Source organism: Mastomys coucha, unplaced genomic scaffold (assembly GCF_008632895.1).
Source record: "Mastomys coucha isolate ucsf_1 unplaced genomic scaffold, UCSF_Mcou_1 pScaffold14, whole genome shotgun sequence".
Lineage (NCBI taxonomy): Eukaryota > Metazoa > Chordata > Mammalia > Rodentia > Muridae > Mastomys > Mastomys coucha.
This window is the reverse complement of record NW_022196896.1, coordinates 116,822,924-116,841,756: the sequence shown is the minus strand read 5'-3', so window position 1 is coordinate 116,841,756 and position 18,833 is coordinate 116,822,924. Positions and strand designations below refer to the sequence as shown.

The 18,833-nt window shown below is 49.7% G+C and overlaps 1 protein-coding gene across 1 annotated transcript in view; it reads right to left on the bottom strand.

Moving 5' to 3' along the window:
- Ramp1 (receptor activity modifying protein 1) overlaps window positions 1-18,833 on the bottom strand; it is a 47,466-nt gene that overhangs the window by 542 nt on the left and 28,091 nt on the right. Inside the window, exon 3 of the mRNA XM_031368408.1 lies at window positions 1-822. This exon is cut by the window's left edge and continues 542 nt beyond it. Within this exon, the coding sequence (XP_031224268.1) occupies window positions 567-822 (256 nt within the window). The 3' untranslated portion in view covers window positions 1-566. The remainder of the gene's footprint in view (window positions 823-18,833) is intronic.

Sequence of the window (18,833 nt, the reverse complement as noted above, 5' to 3'; positions counted from 1 at the left end):
AAAAAAAAAAAAAAAACAAGAAAGGTAAAAAGAAAGCAGGGAGCATGCGGTAGAGGCCAAGGGTATCAGAATCATTTGGGGAACCCCTCAACAAACACAGGGGACCTTTGCCTGGGTATCATCTGGTTAGAGACCCTGAGATAAACTCCAATCAGCAAAAGATAGATCTCCAGGAGTGGCTTGATTTTCTTCCAGTCTTTGCTTCCCAGTATAGGTTATTTGCACCCAGAATTTAGAACACTCCCCAAGTTTAAGAATGCTCTTTTAATCACAAGCTATGCATCCACAAACACATCTGTTGCAGTCTTCCTTGGAGGTCAGAATGCCCACAGTGGTGATGAAGTACACCAGAGACCTGGTGCTTAGGACTCTCTCTGAGGTAAACAGAGGCAGGTCCCTGTTACCTGCCTGCTAGAAGCCTCTGGCTAGGGCATGTTCAGCTTAGTATAGAGCCACTCTCAAGTCCTGTGCTAACTAGGCTAGAGCAGGATGTAATGTGGGACCTGCTCGTGATGCTGTTGCTGGGCCAGGCCCATGGTTCCCCAATCCCTCATCACCTGGGATACCTACACAATGCCCTCTGTGCGCTTGCTCCTCCAGACTACCAGTGCGGTCACGAGCAGCGTGACCGTAATGGGGAGCGCAATGAAAGGGCAGAGGATGCTGTTGGGAGGGTCCCGCAGGGCCCTGCCAGAGATGGGGCACTTGCTGAAGTATTGATGGTGGACAGCGATGAAGAACCTATCCACTTCCGGATTGGGCCAGAAACAGCCAATCTTCTCTGCCACGTGCCTGGTGCAGTAAGAGAGCTCCCCATAGCTCCTGTGGATACAAAGAGAGGCTATCAGGAAACCCAGCTGGGACTCAGACTTCTCCAGCCAGAGGCAATGCAATGCCTTTCTCTCTTCTCAGAAGTTCAGGCCTCAAGGCAGAGTTCTGGCTCTGCCAGGTGAGGATGCAGCTAGCAGAGGGTGAGGTGCCCAGTGCCTGTTACAGCCTTAGGCCATAAGGCTGGGGACCATGATGACAAACCCTGTGGCCATTCATGCTCCTGTTATCAGCCTACCTAAAGGTCCTCACTGAGCTGGTCACCTACATGACTCAATGAGAGAGAGGAGAGAGAGAGAGAGAGAGACAGAGAGAGAGTGATAGAGACACACACACACACACACACACACACACACACAGAGAGAGAGAGAGAGAGACAGAGAGAGAGGAGAGAGAGAGAGAGACAGAGAGAGTGATAGAGAGAGAGAGACACACACACACCAAGAGGGAGAGAGAGAGAGAAAGAGAAAGAGAGAGAGAGAGAGAACATAAGGTAACCCATTGCTTTTTCCAGTTGGGGTGTGTAAGTGCGAGTGTTCGGTTTCACTGAACAACTGTAAAACCTCATACTTCCTGGGATCCATCAGAGTTGGATTACAGGGCTCCAGGTCACCTGGATTTCATGAGTGAGCACACAACTGTGGCCAAGTAGAGGAAGAAAAAACCACTCAGAGAAAGTGAGGGACCAGCTCCAGGTAGCAACTACAGCACCCAAGGTTGAGCTTATGTGGCATTGCTGAGGCCTGAAACTCTGGCAGGGCTGCTGACTTGACACTTTCCCATGAGAAAGGTTCCACTGGATGCTGGATAAGGATGGGGGGTGAGCTGGGGACAGGCACAGTACACTACGCATTTCCCAAGTCCACTTGGAACAGCAGCAGCCATTCCCTCCTATTATGGGCATAGCACCCTGCACCACACCCAGTAGAGGGTTTTTCTAATATGGAGGTGGGTGGTCAGGAAACTCTGTAAAGGCCGGACACCCTGCTGTGCTCACCCTTCTTGGCCTCAGTCTAGAGGCAGAGAACCGCTGTTGGAGATACCGTGGCTGAAGGCTCAGGCTCATCTAAACTGAGGCTGGATTGGGGAAAGAGATCTCCCCATTCCCTAGTGACTCTGGCAGCAGATGATGTGTGCTGTGGACAACTGGGGAACTTCTCACGGTGACACAGGCAGTCAGGTGTTCTGTAACAATCTCCTCTAAAGCTAGAAGCTCCTTGAGACCCAGGAAGGTCAGGGCTGGAGCGAAGGCTCAAGAGTGATGGCTCAGTGGTTAAGAGCACTTGTTGCTCTTGTAGAGGACCCAGGTTCATAGCTCATTACCCATGAGGTGGCTCACAACCATTTGTAACTGTAGTTCCAGAGGATCTTATGTCCCTTTCTGACCTCCATGGACACCGCGTGTGCATACATGGTATACCAAGATGCATGAAAGCAAAATACTCATACACATAAAATAAGTAAATCTGAAAAAAAAAAAAAAAGGAAAAAAGTTGGAGGCAGGTGGATCTTTGTGAGTTCAAGGCCAGCCTGGTCTTCAAAAGCAAGTTTGAGGCTATCCAGGGCTGGCAACACAGTGCGACTCTTTCTCAAAAGAGAGAGAGAGATAGAGATACAGATAGATAGATAGATAGATAGATAGATAGATAGATAGATAGATAGATAGATAGATGGATAGGATAGATGGATAGGATAGATGGATGGGTAGATAGATGATAGATAGATGACAGATAGATGATAGATGGATGGATAGATAAATAGATAGATAGATAGATAGATAGAGGAAGTTCTAAAGGCAGATTAATTAGGACACAGGAAGTCCTTGAAACTGACCAGACACACTAGGTCCCTCTGTCCCCTAGCTTACATGAGCTATAAAGCCTGCTGAGGAGATGGCCCAGCCTCAGATCAGCCAAACCATCTAGAAGTCCCTCCCTGGCCTGTCAAGCTGCTTCTGAGTCACGCAGTGAGCTCCAAGGTTGCAGACGTCATGAGTCAGCACCGACACCGGATGGGCTTCTGGTAATGCAGCTGCCCCTGACTCATCTATGCTCTTGAAGTAACCTTCATTCTGGATTCCTGCATGTAACCCCAATAAACTTTTTCCCCCCACCAAATTGGAGTTTGGAGAGAGCCCTACTTTGGTCTGACTTTGTTTTTCTATCTGGGGTGAGTAGATGTTTGTAAGCGGCTCCACAGGAATGGCATCACAGGACAATAGAGGATAGTTGAGGGCTGAGGGACTTGTCTTTCTGGGCCTGTTTCCTGAACACAGCAATGACAGTTGTCTGTAGTGGGATCTAAACCCTGTGGGATGCTGACCATAGCAACAGAAAATCCCTAACCCATCTCAACTCTTGACAGATCAACTGGAACCCCTCCTAGCCTGCTTCTATATGCCGATTCTTTTGACTTGGCCTCTGCCACACATGAAAGCTCGCAGTGGGTTGAAAACAGTGAAACTCTGCCTGAAAACAGCAAGAGCCAAAGGGAGGATGACCCGGACTGCAACTATCAGTGCTAGGCTATAGTGCTATTCGGAGCTGGAACTAACTTCTGGGAGGTAGTTCCATGGAATCATCTCAGGTCAGGGATTAGGGTGGTCTCATGAGAGCCTGAGCTTAGTCCACCAGCCTCTCTGGCTTTCTCTCTGTCGATGGCAGCATGTGCTTCTGAACATACCCAACCATTGCTGTGTGCCATTGGATCCTTGTCACAACCCCTGAAACTGCAGGGTAACTAGCCTACCTTAGGGTTTCATCATGGTAAGGCTAGGCAGGGGGCTTTCCGATGATGACAATGGTCTGCTAAGAAAGGAAGGGACTACACATAAACAGATGGGGGCTTCGTCAGGGCTAGAAGCCTAGAGAGCGCAAAGGATCTGGGCGTGGGGCACGGACTTGTCACCCCAGCACTTACAAAGCAAAGGAAGGAGGAGCTAGAGCCTCGGTTCAGCCTAGAATACATAGGGAGACCCTGCCTTAAGACTGGGCAGGGGGAGAAACAGGAGGAAGAAGGGAGGAAGAGGAAGAGGAGGAAGAAGCCATAGCAAGAAAGAGTACTGGGATTAGAAAGCATCAAAGAGCATACTTTTGAGCCCTTGCTGCTTTTTCAGAGGACTGGGACTCAATTCCCAGCCCCCACATGGTAGTTCAGTATTGTTATTTATTGGGGCACCAGGCACACATAACATACACGCAGGCAGGCAAAACAGTCAGAATAAAATGAACAAATCTTGGTTTTTGTTGTTGTTTTTGTTTGGTTGGTTTTTGTTTTTTTGTTTTTTTCGAGACAGGGTTTCTCTGTGTAGTCCTGGCTGTCCTGGAACTCACTCTGTAGACCAGGCTGACCTCGAACCTAGAAATCCGCCTGCCTCTGCCACCCAAGTGCTGGGATTAAAGGCACGCGCCACCACTGCCTGGCACAAATCTTGTTTTTAAAAGGCCACTCTTCTGCTGCATTGCAGGGCACAGGAGGGGCTGGTGAGATGGAGGACAAGTTAGGAGAACTTATACAAACTGAAAGACACCGAGGAAACCAAGGGAAGGCATTACAGAGGGTCCGAGAGCTGTGGGCATATTGTACCAGCACATTCAATAAACTCCAACTTGTCCATCCACCCCAGAAGCAGGAGTGGGATGCAGCAGAAGAGATATTTGAAAAGATAATAGCCAGAGACTTGTCCCAATTTAATGAAAGACATTAAATAAAAACACTTAGGGTCAGAGAACCCCAAAAAGGATTAAAAACAAAGCAGCAGCAACCAACAGATAGACAGAGACTACCAAACACACATCAAAGCCTGAATGGCGGAGAGTCTCAGTCCTAAACACAGAGGGCTAAGAGCGCCTATGGGTACTCTTGGTGACTTCCCTCCGAGGCTGGGCAAGCCAGAGACCATGGGCCAAGGAAGTCACACTGCTGGCAGCCCAGAAACCAACACTCAACCTCCTTCAGATATGGGGATAAGATAAGGGCTTCCTCTTCGTTTTCATTTTAAACAGCAAAAGCATCTCAGAGTCAGTGGGCCTGCACTTTAGAGAAGGTTAAAGAAAGTTCTTCAATCAAAAGATAGACCAAGGAGGACTCTGGAACCATACAAAACAGTGAAAAGCCCCAAAATGGTGGCAGAGAAATTAAAACTATCTTTTCTTACTTTAATCTAGAAAGTCTATCAGTGGAGCAAAGGCCGTATATCAGCTCTGAGGGGACCCCTCAGGGCATCTGAGAGGCTCTTTGGTCGAAAGTGGAGGCTTTCCTAATCCAGGCGTTCCCCCACCCAGGGTATCATGAGGCCTCTAAATTGCTAGGCCAGTTTGTCACAGGCCTCCCCCACCCCCAGCTGCCTTTGTGTCAGGCCCCCTGTCCAGAGAATCTCCCAGCCCACATCAGATGCGGATGAGATGAAGGAAAGGAGAAAGTGGACTACCCCCTCTGCTCACTGGCACTGAGTAAGCAAAAGACCCATGGTTCCGCTAGAAAACACACGTAGGAAAAGCTGTAAGACGTTGAGATGGCCTGGATCTCATCATGAGAGACTCCATCCCACACAGCAAGTATTAAGTGTCTTCTTTAAAGACAAAGGCCACATTCGGAGTCGACAATGGTTAACTGAGCACTGGTGGTGTAGACTATCCATCTCTACCCAAACCCAGAGATGGTTTTGGAGGCAGAGCACCCAGAACAATGTCCTCTGTAGCCTGGGGGTGTCTCTGGCAGGAGGTGCCTTCTCTTTCTTGGCTAACCAGAACAATTAGGAGTCCCTGATTCTGGAAGCCAGGTCACCACAGACTACGCGCTAAGGCTGTCTGGGGCTGAGTGTGTGGCCTGCTATTCTGGGACCTGGACTCTATCTTTTGATACATTAGCCTTCTAGATTGAAGTCACCTACGCCTAAAAATATCTGTGGTGCATGGATGGCTGCCTATTGGATCTGTTTGTTTATGCAGAGGTGACAGCTGAGTAACAATTGTGCATGCATGCTCTGTCAGTTCGGCTGAGATAAAAGGATTCCCCCTGGAGGTTGGACATGTCTCTGCTAAAAGAACACAGAGATAGCCAGAGGACTCAAAATGGTTAGGAAGCGTGCTCTGGCTCTAGCTCCCTAATTTTCAGTTCTCATGTAACTGAATAATTATCCTTATTTGGCTAGGACTTGCTATTCTGGGTCCCTAAGCAAACTTTGCTTGGAATGTCCCTGAACACTTTGGTGGGAGTTTTCCAAATGTCTGGATCTCTAGTCATGGCTCTGGGCTCCTCGGTGCGTGGCTGCTGACTTGCTGCCCACTGACGCACACGGTGAGGCTGCTCCTCTGGGGATATCTTGAGGTTGCAGTTGTCTCCCTTCGGGCCCTAACTTTCCCTAACACTGAGCCTGTGTCCTGGCACCCATCATCTGGGTTTGAGTCCCAGCTTCCCCTCCTCTCTCAAGCAACCCTAAGGACTTTATCCCACATGTCCATGTATTGGTAGCCTCATCTTAGAAAGAGGATCAGCCCCCTCCCCAAACGACTGGACGAATCTAATTAAATGAAGTAAAGGGGCAGACGGAATGAATACCTCAAAGCTACACATTTTCTCCTTGCCTCTTCTCTGACAACCACTAGTATAAAGCTCACTGTGCGTGCTTTGGGTCCTATAAACTACTGTCAAATCTGACTAACGAGGGGCATCTCATTCCTCGGAAACTCCAGGGAGAAACCCCGGGGATTTGGTTCACTGTGTTGGCACTAGCCTTTGCCTCCCATCCCCAGGACAATCACAGCTTGGAAGCTCTAGCGGCTTCTAACACTGTTGGGGCCGGATGCTATCTATGCCGTCCCACCCCCAGATGACCCACTTGAGGCTAGCCTCAAGAGCCTGGCGAGATGCCAGCTGACATGGGTTGATGGAGAGGGTGTGGGAGCCTGCACACAAACGTGCAGACAGAGAGGCCCGTGGCTGGCCGACTACATAGTTCTTCTGCAAATAGAAATGACTGGTGAGCGCATCACAAGTGCCCTTGTGCAGAAACTCATGGAGAAATAAAGGAAGCCAGGTATGGAGGAACATTTGTAATCCCAACACTCAGGAGGTCAAGGAAGGAGGATCACAAGTTCAAAGCCATACTATACCACATAGGAATAGCCTAACTTAAAAAAATTAAAAAGTCACGAGGTATGGTTCTATTCCCAGTATTGCATCAACAGGTCCTTGCGGTCCATGCCTGTAATCCCAGCCCTTGGGAAGTGTAAGCAGGAGGATTAGGAGTTCAAAGTCATCCTTGGCTACATACTGAGTTTGAGGCCAGCTTGGGCTACTGGGAGACTTTATCTCAAAACAAAACAAATGTATGAGATGTGGACAAAGGCAGTAAGAGGAGGTGCACTTTAAGGTCAAGATCACGAAAGGCAGAAATCAGCACATGGTAAAGGCACTTGGAGGGGCCTCTAAGAAGACAATGTTCAGAACAAATTCTAGGGTGCAGGTAGGCACATCTTTACATGAAGATGCTGGATGGAGGGCTGACACTCCCTAGTGGTCTAGTGGTTAGGATTCAGCACTCTCACCACTGCAGCTCGGGTTCGATTCCTGGTCAGGGATCACTCTCTTCTTGCCGAGCGGTGGTGGCACACGCCTTTAATCCCAGCACTTGGGAGGCAGAGGCAGTCTGATTTCTGAGTTTGAGGCCAGCCTGATCTACAGAGTGAGTTCCAGGACAGCCAGGGCTACACAGAGAAACCCTGTCTCGAAAAAAATAAAAAAATAGAAAAATAATTAAAAAAAAAGAAACGAAGATGCTGGACAGAGAAAGTGGGTTGGTCCACAGGGCAGCCTAAAGCCTGCCGTTCTAGTGGAGCATCCCTGTAAGAGAGACATCCTTCAGGGGCTCTTCCCGATGCAGGGACAGTAGGCCGTGCTTTGCTTTACTTAGTATGCATTATTTTATGGTTGCTTGGAAGTTTATTTTAGGAAGAAAAACGGCAGCAAAGGCCACTGCATTTCTAATCAGTGTCTCATTTCTGGGGCAGCGGAAAGTGGGCGGTGGCACACCACACAGAACAGCCTCCCTCCTACTTCCTGGAAGTCACTGTGGCCACTGTGGCATTGTAGGGACTAGGGCTGTCTGGGATGGGGCAGGGTGGGGCCCTGTAGGTAGGAGGTGGACCGCTATGACCCTCAATCACAACTGGGCTCTGATCCACTTTGGATATCTCAGCTCTCCTTTCCCTGCTTGTACTGTACTGCTGGGACCTCTAACAAAGCCTGATGCTAGTTAGCCTGTTCAGAACAGTCACTCTAAAAGCAGAAGGGAACAAAAGCAGAGGGCCAGGCAGGCAGGAAAGAGGCCTGGAGGCTGAGGGAATGCAGGCTGAACTGACACAAGCAGAGGGGCATTTATAGCACCTCGGCCCAGAAATCCCTGTGTGTGTGTGTGTGTGTGTGTGTGTGTGTGTGTGTGTGTGTGTGTGGTGTATGTGTGTGCATGTGGTATGTATGTAGTATGTATGTGTGTGTGGTGTGTGTGTTTATATGTGTGTGGTATGTATGTGTGTGGTGTGTGTGTGTATGTGGTGTGTATGTAGTATGTATGTGTTTGTGTGTGGTGTGTGTGTTTATGTGTGTGTGGTGTCTGTATATGTGTGTGGTATGTGTGGTGTGTGTGTATGTGTGTGTATGGGTGTGCATGTATGTGGTGTATGTGTGTGGTATGTGGTGTGTGTGTGTGTGTGTGTATGTGTGTGCATGTATGTGGTGTGTGTGTGTCTGTGGTATGTGGTGTGTATGTATGTGTGTGTGGTCTGTGGTGTGTGTGTATGTATGTGTGGGTGGTATGTGGTATGTGGTGGGTAGTGTGCGGTGTGTGTGTAGTGTGTGTGTGTTGGGGGTTGGGGTCTGATAGATATACACATCTTTCCATCTTCATAGGGGAGGGGGCCTTATCATGCCTGCAAAGTTTAGCCCAAAAGTAGTGTAAAAAGAACTCAAAAGGAGCTGGCGAGATGGCTCAGCGGGTAAGAGCACTGACTGCTCTTCTGAAGGTCCTGAGTTCGGATCCCAGCAACCACATGGTGGCTCACAACCACCCATAATGAGATCTGACGCCTTCTTCTGGTGTGTTTGAAGACAGCTACAGTGATTAGGCCGGAGCAAGTGGGGCTGGAGCGAGTGGGGTGGCAGAGGTCCTGAGTTCAATTCCCAGCAGCCACACACATGATGGTTCACGGCCATCTGTACAACTACAGTGTGCTCATACACATAAAATAAAATAAATCTTAAAAAAAAGGACATAAAATATTAAGAGCCAACAATCTTGTTGAAAGTCCCTGGAGCCATGTTAGGCAGCAGGGGAAAACCAACAGATTCCCCAAGGAAACATCATAAGCCAATATTCCTTGGCTACAATGTTGAAAACTAAAATGATAGCAAAAAGAAAAAGAAAAAAAAGGATACTTTTAAAGAATGCACTCTACAGAAATGAAAGGTGACAGGCAGTTCAAGGGTCACCAAGAGTTAAAACATTCCATTAGGGGCAGCCATGGAAATACAACATTACTACATGTATGAAAATGTTAATGAAATCAGCTCCAAAATGAATTCTGAGAAAAATGTAGAGTTGTAAATTATTATTATTGTAATATAATATAATATAATATAATGTAATAAATAGTAAGCAGAAGTTAGGAGTGGTGACACACGAGCCCTGTAATCCTAGGACTCCAAAGGCTAAGGTAGAAGGGTCCCTAGGAGCTGGAAGCCAGCTTGGGTTACCCACTGAGTTCAAGGCTGTGTGGGCTATGTAGGGAGACCTTGTATAAAAGAAAAATCACTTAAAAAATTTTAAAGTCTAATGAAGACTTTAAAAAAGAGCCTGTAAGATGGCTCCTTGGGGAAAGGTCCTGGCTCTGCGAGCCTGACAACCCTAGTTCCATTCCTATAGGAAAGGTGGAGGGAGAGCACAATACCACGAGGCTGACCTCTGACCTCCACATTCATGCTGTGGACTTGTTCCTCGCCACCCCCCGCCCGCCCCCAGCATTCCTACACCTATGGGAGGGGTGTGTATGCATTTAAAACTATAAAAAAACGAACTAACTGATGCATTAAATACAATAACATGGATAGGAAAATTCAAAAGCACTCTCTCTCCCTCTCTCCCATCTTTCTCTCGCTCCCTCTCTGTTCTCACGTGTCCCCAGCGAGCCTCTCCTTCTGTCCTTTCTGTTCTTTTCTGTCCCCTCCTCCTCAGCCCTCATGGCTCTGCTCCCTGTCTGTCTGCCTCTACCTTTCCCTCCTCCCAAATAAAGTGGTTCACGACTTTAGTCCCACTACCTGGAAGCCACCCTGTTCTGCACAGTTCCAGGAGAGCCAGGGCTACACAGAGAAACCCTGTCTGGGGTGGGGGTGGGAGGACAGGCATGATTCTGAAGAGTCTAATCTAGGGGGAGAGAGAGAGAAGAGAGAGAGAGAGAGAGAGAGAGAGAGAGAGCGAGCAGACAACATCAACTATAAAACCAGTAAGTTAGAGCATCAAGTTAACATGTAAATAATATACAGTGCACTGCGCATCAGGCTGCCTTTAATCCCAGTGTCCAGATACAGGGCAAGTATATCTCTGCAAATGTGAAGCTGGTCTGTCTTCATTAGGAGACCTTGCCTCAAAAGAGAAAGGAAAAGAAGGGAAGTAGGTAGGTAGGTAGGAAGGAGAGGCTCAGAAGGCGCCTCTGCAAAGCGCTCACAAGCTTCGCCTAGCTGTACAGAACACATTAAAGTCTGTCACAAAACCACACTTCAACCTGTCAAGGGAGAAAACACCATTTGATGTTGAAAAGCTTTTGATGAAGACTCATGTCTTCTTTCCCTCCTCCTCCTCCTTCCCCTACTGTCTCATTTTTCTGAGACAGAGTCTTATTATGTAGTCCAGGCTGGCGTCAAGCTCACGATCCTCCCGCCTGGGTATGCACACCATCCTAGCCCACACTTAATTCTGAGATCTCCTCTCCCATGAAGAGGCCCTTCCCTCAGCAAGCGCGTGCTTCCTCGTAGTGCCTGAAACCATCCCATCAGCCGGGAAGGGGCCCTCTGAAGGCCCAGCTGCCTTCAGGACAGTGGATGCTGCTTTTGGTGACAGAGCTCAAGATCCCCAAAACAGATGGCAGGGACTTCCTGATGTGGGCAGAGGCTGCTCTCCGGACTGCAGAAAGTCTAGCTCAGTCCAGCACCATCAGGCATTGAGTGAACAGCTAGAGCTGGCTACCTGGGCAGCCAGTCTGCACAGAAGGTCTCTACTCCAGTGCAGGAGAATGCAGCCCACCCAGCTTATTGATGGTGTTCAGACAAGCCAGGGAGATGCCCGGTGCTGTAGGAAGCAGCAGGTAACAGGGCACTTTCCCCTGGATTCTGGGCAGAGGTATGAGAGAGTCTTGCGAATTGTTGGACTAAAGCACTTCAACACTTTCCTAGGCTAGGGAAGTATTTGCAGAACCAGTGGGATCTGAGCCAGCTGTCTTTCTGAGAGTCACACGGAGTGGCTGGTCCATTGGGATGTGTGGTGGGGGGAGGGAAAAGAAGGACACTCCACAAGTGATCCCTGACTGCGTTGTGCCTCTCAGAGGGGAGCTGAGTGTTAAGAGGTCTCTTATGCTCTGCTAGCCTGCGAGTTCCCCCAACCAAGTGGCTGGCAAATGAGTATTTTAAGATGATGTTACCCAGAGCCATATAAAAGAGACTTTTGACATTGGAGCAAAGCCACTTCCCAGGCAATACCAGGGTGTTGTTCAAGACATGGCAGCAGCACGTGTGAGCTTGCCAAGACCCTGGGATCAGCAACCAGCAACGGCACTCCGGGCCTAGTACAGAACCTCTGCAGTCTGAAGTCACTTCCCTCACTTGTATGCACACGACACTCGCTGACCACGGCTGGGCATCTCTTCTCTCTCAAAACCGAAAACTGGAACAAAGATGGGAGAAGGAATTCTGGCAGGGTTCCAGCGGCAAGAAGAAGACTCCCTGCTGCTTCATGGATGCCCCACCCAATGCATGCAAGAAGCACTCAAAAGGCCCAGAGAACAATGATAAAAATGGCATCTGAGATTCCAGTGCCCACCAGAGGGCACCACTCGCTATGGCCTTCAAACCTAGGCAGAGGAGCCCTGGGGAAGCCTGGGGTTTCTGTGTGAGCACCTGGTCTGCAGAAATGAGTCCCCAACCCACCAGCCTATTGGAAATGCAGCCCACACTCTGCACACTCAGAGCTGGGACTCTCTCTTTGATCCCAGGAGAAGGAAGATCTGAGGGTAGGGGTGGAGGTGAGGGGACATCCGGAACGTGTTTCTCAGAGGGGCAGTTTGACACATCTGTGGGCCACATTGTTTGGAGAAGGCTGTCTCTTCTTCACAGGGTCCTGGGCTTGCTTGGTTAACAGAGTTTGCTGTCATCCGTCTCCGCAAGCGATGCCATCTGTGTGACTGCCGAGCTGTGATGGAATCGCCACTTCTGCATGGTCATCTGGGATAGTGGTCCCAGAGCTAAGAGGGAATGCCACCTAACAGAGCCCGTAAGAGCCTCCACTGTACCCACAGAAAGAGAGGCCCAGCCAAGGGGACTGCTACAATCCAGAGAGCCTGCATTTTGTTCATAACGCTCTGGGGATTGAGACATAGCTTGTGGGAGAGCGTGGTACAGTAATGCCACACTGCCCCCCAAACCCAGGTCTGGGGCTCCTCTGGCTAATGGGTGGTTGTAGCTTAAATATTTGCTCCTTTCCTGAACCTTGATGACCTCTCAGGCTTCCCCAGCCAAGTCCAACCTGCAGAGAAAACAGGCTCCATGGCAACGGGAGATGTGGAACAAGGTAGATGTTGGGATTCAGGAGGGCTACTGAGGCCTAGGACAGATCAGGCCAAGTCCCCACCACCGTGGACACCTCATGTTAACTAAAGGCATATGGAATGAGGCTTTAGGTTACAGTCCCTATGGCTGGCCTGTGCACACATCATATGCCTGAGATGGCTGAAGGCTTGCTTGCTTTTCGGAGGGCAGGAAACCATGGTGTCCTATGAAGACCATGGGCTCACTCACTCCTCGCCTAGCCTTTTGACAGTGCATATATGTGCATATATATATGGTATGCAAGTACCAGGGTACTTGGTGAAGAGCCCTGTAGAGAGATCATAGAGGGCGAATGCAGAGCTGGATGAGCCAGATGACTTTTTCTCTCCCATCCCTGTGGCTCCTTCTTCTGTCCCCTGAGAAGCCTCCTCTGTCCTGGCGCCCTATCCCCCTGTCTTTCTTTCTCCGCCATTCCCACTCTTCAGGCTCCAGGCCAGATAGGAGTCTGGGCACCTCTGCCAGGCTGGGAGGAAGAGAAGCTTCTAAATCCATCACTGGCCCCACATGCAGCTGGCTCTGGCACAGATGCAGCCCATCGCTGCCAAGCCAGCTCCCCACGGAGAGGCCCCACCAGGAGGGTGGGCACAATGCCCTGTTCTGAGAACAGGCCTGGTCAGGCACCAGCTCCTGGGGCTGTGAGATGAAGCAGTGTTAGCATTCAGCAAGCATCCGAAGCAAAGTCACAGACTTCTTTGCCAGCGCTGGCATCGGGGTCTGGACGGGGGAAGGGGGGGTTGTTCTATGCCAGTGAGGCCAGCCCTAGGGGCTGAGGATGCAGGGCACAGTGACTGACTACTGAGGCACAGGGAACATGTGGGTTGAGGGCGATCTACCAGAGAGCTCCTGGGACTCCCTCGTGGGGACCCTCTGTCTAGCCAAGAAAGACTGACCTTGACTCCAGCTGAGTGGGGGTGGGGGGCAGGGTCTATACTCAGGCAGAGTGAGGCCCATCAGCTCTCACACTCCTGGGGACATGCATGTGTCCAAGCCTGGGATTAGGCGTGACAGCCGGGATGCTATATTTGGACGCTGCCATCCAGGGTTGCTGTTGTCCTTACGAAGCACGCAACGGTGGCTGGAAGGAGGGGCTGTCTCCTCCAGTCTACCCTCCATCCCAGCTTCCAGGCAGCCATCCAGAAGCTTGCCTCTCCCCATCTCTTTCTTCCCAAGAAACTGTGATTCTTCCGGCAGCCAGCGGATTTACAGGGCCTATCTGCAGGGCTTCCTGAATGTGTCCTTGAGCTGTCCTCCCTGCTGTAACCCCAGCACGGGACAACCCATCACACAGATCACCGACTCGCTGTGCCACGTATGTCCCTCCTGTCCTAGCTCAACCTCTTTCAGGGGATTAGAGAAAGGGAAGGATCTGGCACATTCTACTTCTGTTGGGTCCACTCTCCATGTGATTTTGTGGTAACAAGTTACGATTCACAAAGCCTCAGTGTTTGCAGCTTTAAATGGGTCTAGGCGGTTGCCAGCAGCGTGTACTGACAACCTCCACGGAGGATCCCTGCTTCCTAGGTATCCCCATCTCTGGCTTTATGCTACTTGTGATGCAGCCTTCTACCTCTTGCTAACTTGTGGGTCACTGAGACCTGCTAGCGGGTGAGACCATCTGTCTCAGGACTTGGCATCGAATTGACTGCCACAGATGTAAGGAGCGTCCATTGTCAGGCGTGTAAGATGCCAGACCAGTGTGAAGGACATAAAGAAAGGACTTGCCTGGGCTCTAATCTGAGAACATAAACTCAGCCTGGAAGCTGGGCAACCCCAGTGGGACAGGGTGTGCATCAAGAGTTGTCAGTCTAAAGCGAGAACAGAAACATTGAGGCAGGAACCTACCGGTGCTCGTTGTCCCTGCAGGAGCCCTGACTACCTGGATGGAGGGACTGTCCTGGACTCTGGGTGAAATCTGGGACATGAGATAGAGTTGTGCCTGAGAGAAACAGGAAGGGACTTGAAGTTAAAGCCCCCTGAGGAAGGGACAGTGACTGTGACTTCTCTGTGGCCTTTAACTTCCTGTTTTGACCTTGCTCCATGCGAAAGGCTGGTGGCATGGGCTAGATGCTGGTTAGGAGTGATAGGGTCCATTCCCCCTGCTATTGGGTCAGATCTCAAGGAAGAACATGGGTCCCTCTAAGGGGGTAGACAAAAAAGGCTCTACCCTGCTCAGTCCTTGGTGCCCAGCACCCCTGGCCACGGGCCTGCCACATCTCCAGCAAGTATCTACTGAACTGAGTCAATCATTTGTCTCTAAAGCCCTGCCTCAAATACTTAGACCCTTACCTAATTTGTCAGCGGATACCCACTCCACACAGGGTAATAGCCATGCCGCACTGGCACCTCAGCTCCTGCAAAGGTCTCTGTGTGTTCAGCCTTTGAACATGCTAGGCATGGTGGGCAGTTACTGTCCCTCCTGGAAGGGAGAAGCTGTCAGCTTCAGGGAATGTCTCCATTATTCAAAACCATCCTGGTTGTAAGCCTGGGTCATAGAATAGCTGCTATGTACCAAAACCTACAGAGTCTCAGACTCACCTGGCTTGGGGGGTTTACTCCCACCAGGACCAGCTCTGGAAGGGGACTCAGGTCTCCTTGTTCTTTATCCACAAGTGGCCTCTCTGCAGGTACTAGGCTCTGTTTGCACCTCCTGCCTGGCTGTGGCTCAGGGAGGAGTCATTTAAAATGCTGCCACCCTTTGGGTCCTAGAGTCATAAAAACCAGGCAGAGCTTCCACTGTGTCAATGCCCCAGGTGGCCAGACCTGGTTCTATGTAACAGCAATGGCGGTGCTCAGGTCTGCTGAGGGCAATTGTCCTCGGACCTAGGGAGTGGCAAAAGTCAGCTCCTGGCACCATGGTGTCAGCTGACAGTCATTGCAACATCCAACCAGGAAATGTTTTCTACAAAGTGAAAGGCCAGAAGGCAAAACAGACCGTCTGGAAGGATGCAGCCCAGAGAGAGGGTGTAGCGGCTAGGAGTGAAAAAGAGTGACCATGTGGTCAAAGGATGAGTGGGGGCACAGTCCCTGCAAATGAGCGAGAGGTGGAAGAAGGTGTTAGATGCGCAGAGTCCAGCGCTGACAGTGTGAGGACGCTATCCATCTACCAAGGAGCAGACCTAGGTGCTGGGACACATATGGGGAGCTGATGTTCCCACAGTTGAAGGGAAGCCACCATCATAAGGTTTCACCAAGACTTTAAGCTGAAAGTGAGACTTCAGCCACATATCCATCAACCAGCCAGTCAATCAACTGTAATTGCTCTGCCTTCTCCGCTAACATTGACACCAAAAGACAATGGAACCCAGCGAGAGCAACTTCAGAGAACACGCAGGCTTGTTACCCTGCCAAGCTGTCATTGGCAAAGGCGTCAGGAAGCACCTTAGGCAATCTGAGATCTGTGAATGTCTAAAACGCACAGCTTATTTCTAATAACGGATTGAATTTTAAGAATCTGTACTGAAGGGAATGAGGGCGTTAGAAAATAATAAGACATGTGTAAATTAACAGCCCATCTGCAAAGCAAACAAAAGCCAGATCAGAGCCAGGGTTGCCAGGATGAGACGCCAACTCACCGATGATGAAACCGTCCAAGAGAGACATAGTAAAAGAAAGTCAAACCAAACTGAGAACACAGAGGGAGGGGTGGGTTTTAGAACATATAACTGCAGGCAGAGAGGAGTGAGTGGGAGGGGAAAGAGAGATGTGGGGAGAGAGGGAGGGAGGGAGGGAGGGGAAAGGGGGGATGGGAATCAGAGATTGCTGCTTTCATGGAGAGGGAACCAACTTGTATGGATTGACAAGAAAATAAACACGGGCATACAAATGCACATGTTTCACACATCTCAGTGGGTTGAGTGAAAAATTACTTGTCAATATTACAGTCTCACTTAAGAAGAGAAAACGTATCTCAACAGTAGGGGGAGAAACAGTGTAGAAAGAGGGGAAACACCTAAGAAGACAAGAGCTGGAGTGCCTGAGGGAGCAAAGAGCACACATTCCTCTCCTCACCGATGCCTTTGAAGGAGGTGCATTGCCATCCACCATGGAGGGAAACCCCAGCAACGGTGCAAGAGATGTACTGAAAGCAGGAACCCAGAGGACCACCAAAGAGCCAGCAGCTGAAATGTGGCTGCCACTGTCGGTAGGAGACTAAACATCACCCGAAGCTGAAGCTACGAGATCCTGTGATAAGGAGAGTTAGGTAGCAGCCTTGACAGCCACAGGTCACACCATGGCGTGCCCAGAACAGAGCAGGAATGCGCGTGCAGACAAGACAGAAAATGATTTTTAAAAGTATTAGAATTGAAGACTCTAATATCCATCATTATGTCCAGAAAATGGAGCTGCCCGGGAATTAAGAGTAGAAAGCAGACTTCACAGTTGAGTGTTTTCAGAAATCTTCAGGTGGGAGGTCACAGTGAACCTCAAGAGAAACACAAATGCTGGGCCTACTGTTCTGTCTCCTCTCTCTCTAGCAGGAGATGAACCTAAGAGAGCGAGAGCCCGTGGGCTGGGGTGTGTCGCAGAGCTAGAGAGCTTGCCCAGCGTGAGGCAGTCCTGGGTTCAATGGAGAGGAATAGACAGGAGAGCATAAGAAACCGGAATCTATGAGGATCAAGATGCATATGCCTGGGACTGAAGGCATGGCTCAGCGGTTAAGAGCACAATCTGTTCTTCCAGAGGTCCTGAGTTCAATTCCCAGCAACCACATGGTGGCTCACAACCATCTATACTGGGATCTGACGCCCATGATGCTCTTCTGGCATGCAGGTGTACATGCAGTTAGAGCACTAGTATACATTAAATAAATGATTTTTTAAAAAAACATACACATGCCTTAGGAAAGTCAGGAAGATAGTAAACATACTAAAGGACAGACAAGAAGACTTCATAAAGAAAATATGACAGTGCCAACCAATCAAAACAAAAAGAAGGGGAAAAAAGAAAGAGAACCGTCATAGCTTTAAATGCCATAACTATTACTTAAAAATAAGAAACTATAAACTGGAGGGGGAAATTAAATCTTAGGAAAAAAAAACAAAAGAAATCTTTTAAAATCCTACGTGTGGTTGATGCACATGAATGGTCATGTGTACACATGTATGTCTGCATAGTGTGGAGGTCATAGGTAGATGTCCAGTGTCTTCCTCTTTTATGGCCCACCCTAGTCCTCCCGCAATCATCCTCACACCAAGTTCTTCTCCACACACCGCTCCAAGTCAACTGTGTCTGTTCTACCAGGTAAATGTGCTCCTGATCCTACAAGGGATAGGATCCACCCAGGAGCTGTGGCCAGAGGAGCATATGCTGGCTTTGTTGGAAGTGGGACATACCAACCACTTCAAGAGGCGAGGGGACTGATGAGCAGGAACGATGGCTCACTGGGTAAAGTGTTTAAATCCAAAAAGTCCCTTAAGAGAAAACGAAGCTTCGAAATATAGCCAGGGAAGGTGGCTGCTGAGTGATGCCACGCTGGGAGCCGCCCACAGGGAGTGGGTAGGGTTCTTTCCTGCGTACTCCTGAGAAAATCCCACCAACTGAGTAATTAATGGATGAGGGGAGAGTTTCTGAAGTCTGACCTGAGGAAGGGTGGGGTGACAGAAGCACGTGGAAGGGACACTAGCTATCACCTCTGCCCACCCAGCTATCCCCCACAACACACAAGATGCAGCACCAGGTGCTCGTGTTCGTCTTGCTCACCACAGAGCCTCAGAAGGCAGCCCTAGAGAAGGCTCACGGAAGCCCAGTGTGAGCACCTAGCTGTTTCAGTCTGCAGAGCCTAGATGGCTCAGGAGCTTTCTGGGCCAGGGCCAGGAAACTGTGTGTGCACGGGGAAGTGGTATCCAGTTACATCGATGGATACATTTCACCTGCTTGCCTTCCACAAGGTGGGAAGTGTTTCGTGGTGTCCCGAGTCTGAACTTTTACTTTTGGACACACTGTGAGGCAGCACCCAGCCTCTGAGGTTTTAAAACAAGGCAGATGGAAATGACAACAGCCCACGCGAATGGCCACCATGCCTGTAGGGTACTACCTCCCTAGCCGTATCCTCCACAAGGAAGATGCCCAGGAATTGGGACAAAGGGGAGTCAAGAGTGATTCAGTGGCTATTGGGCATAAAGGAATGGCTGTCA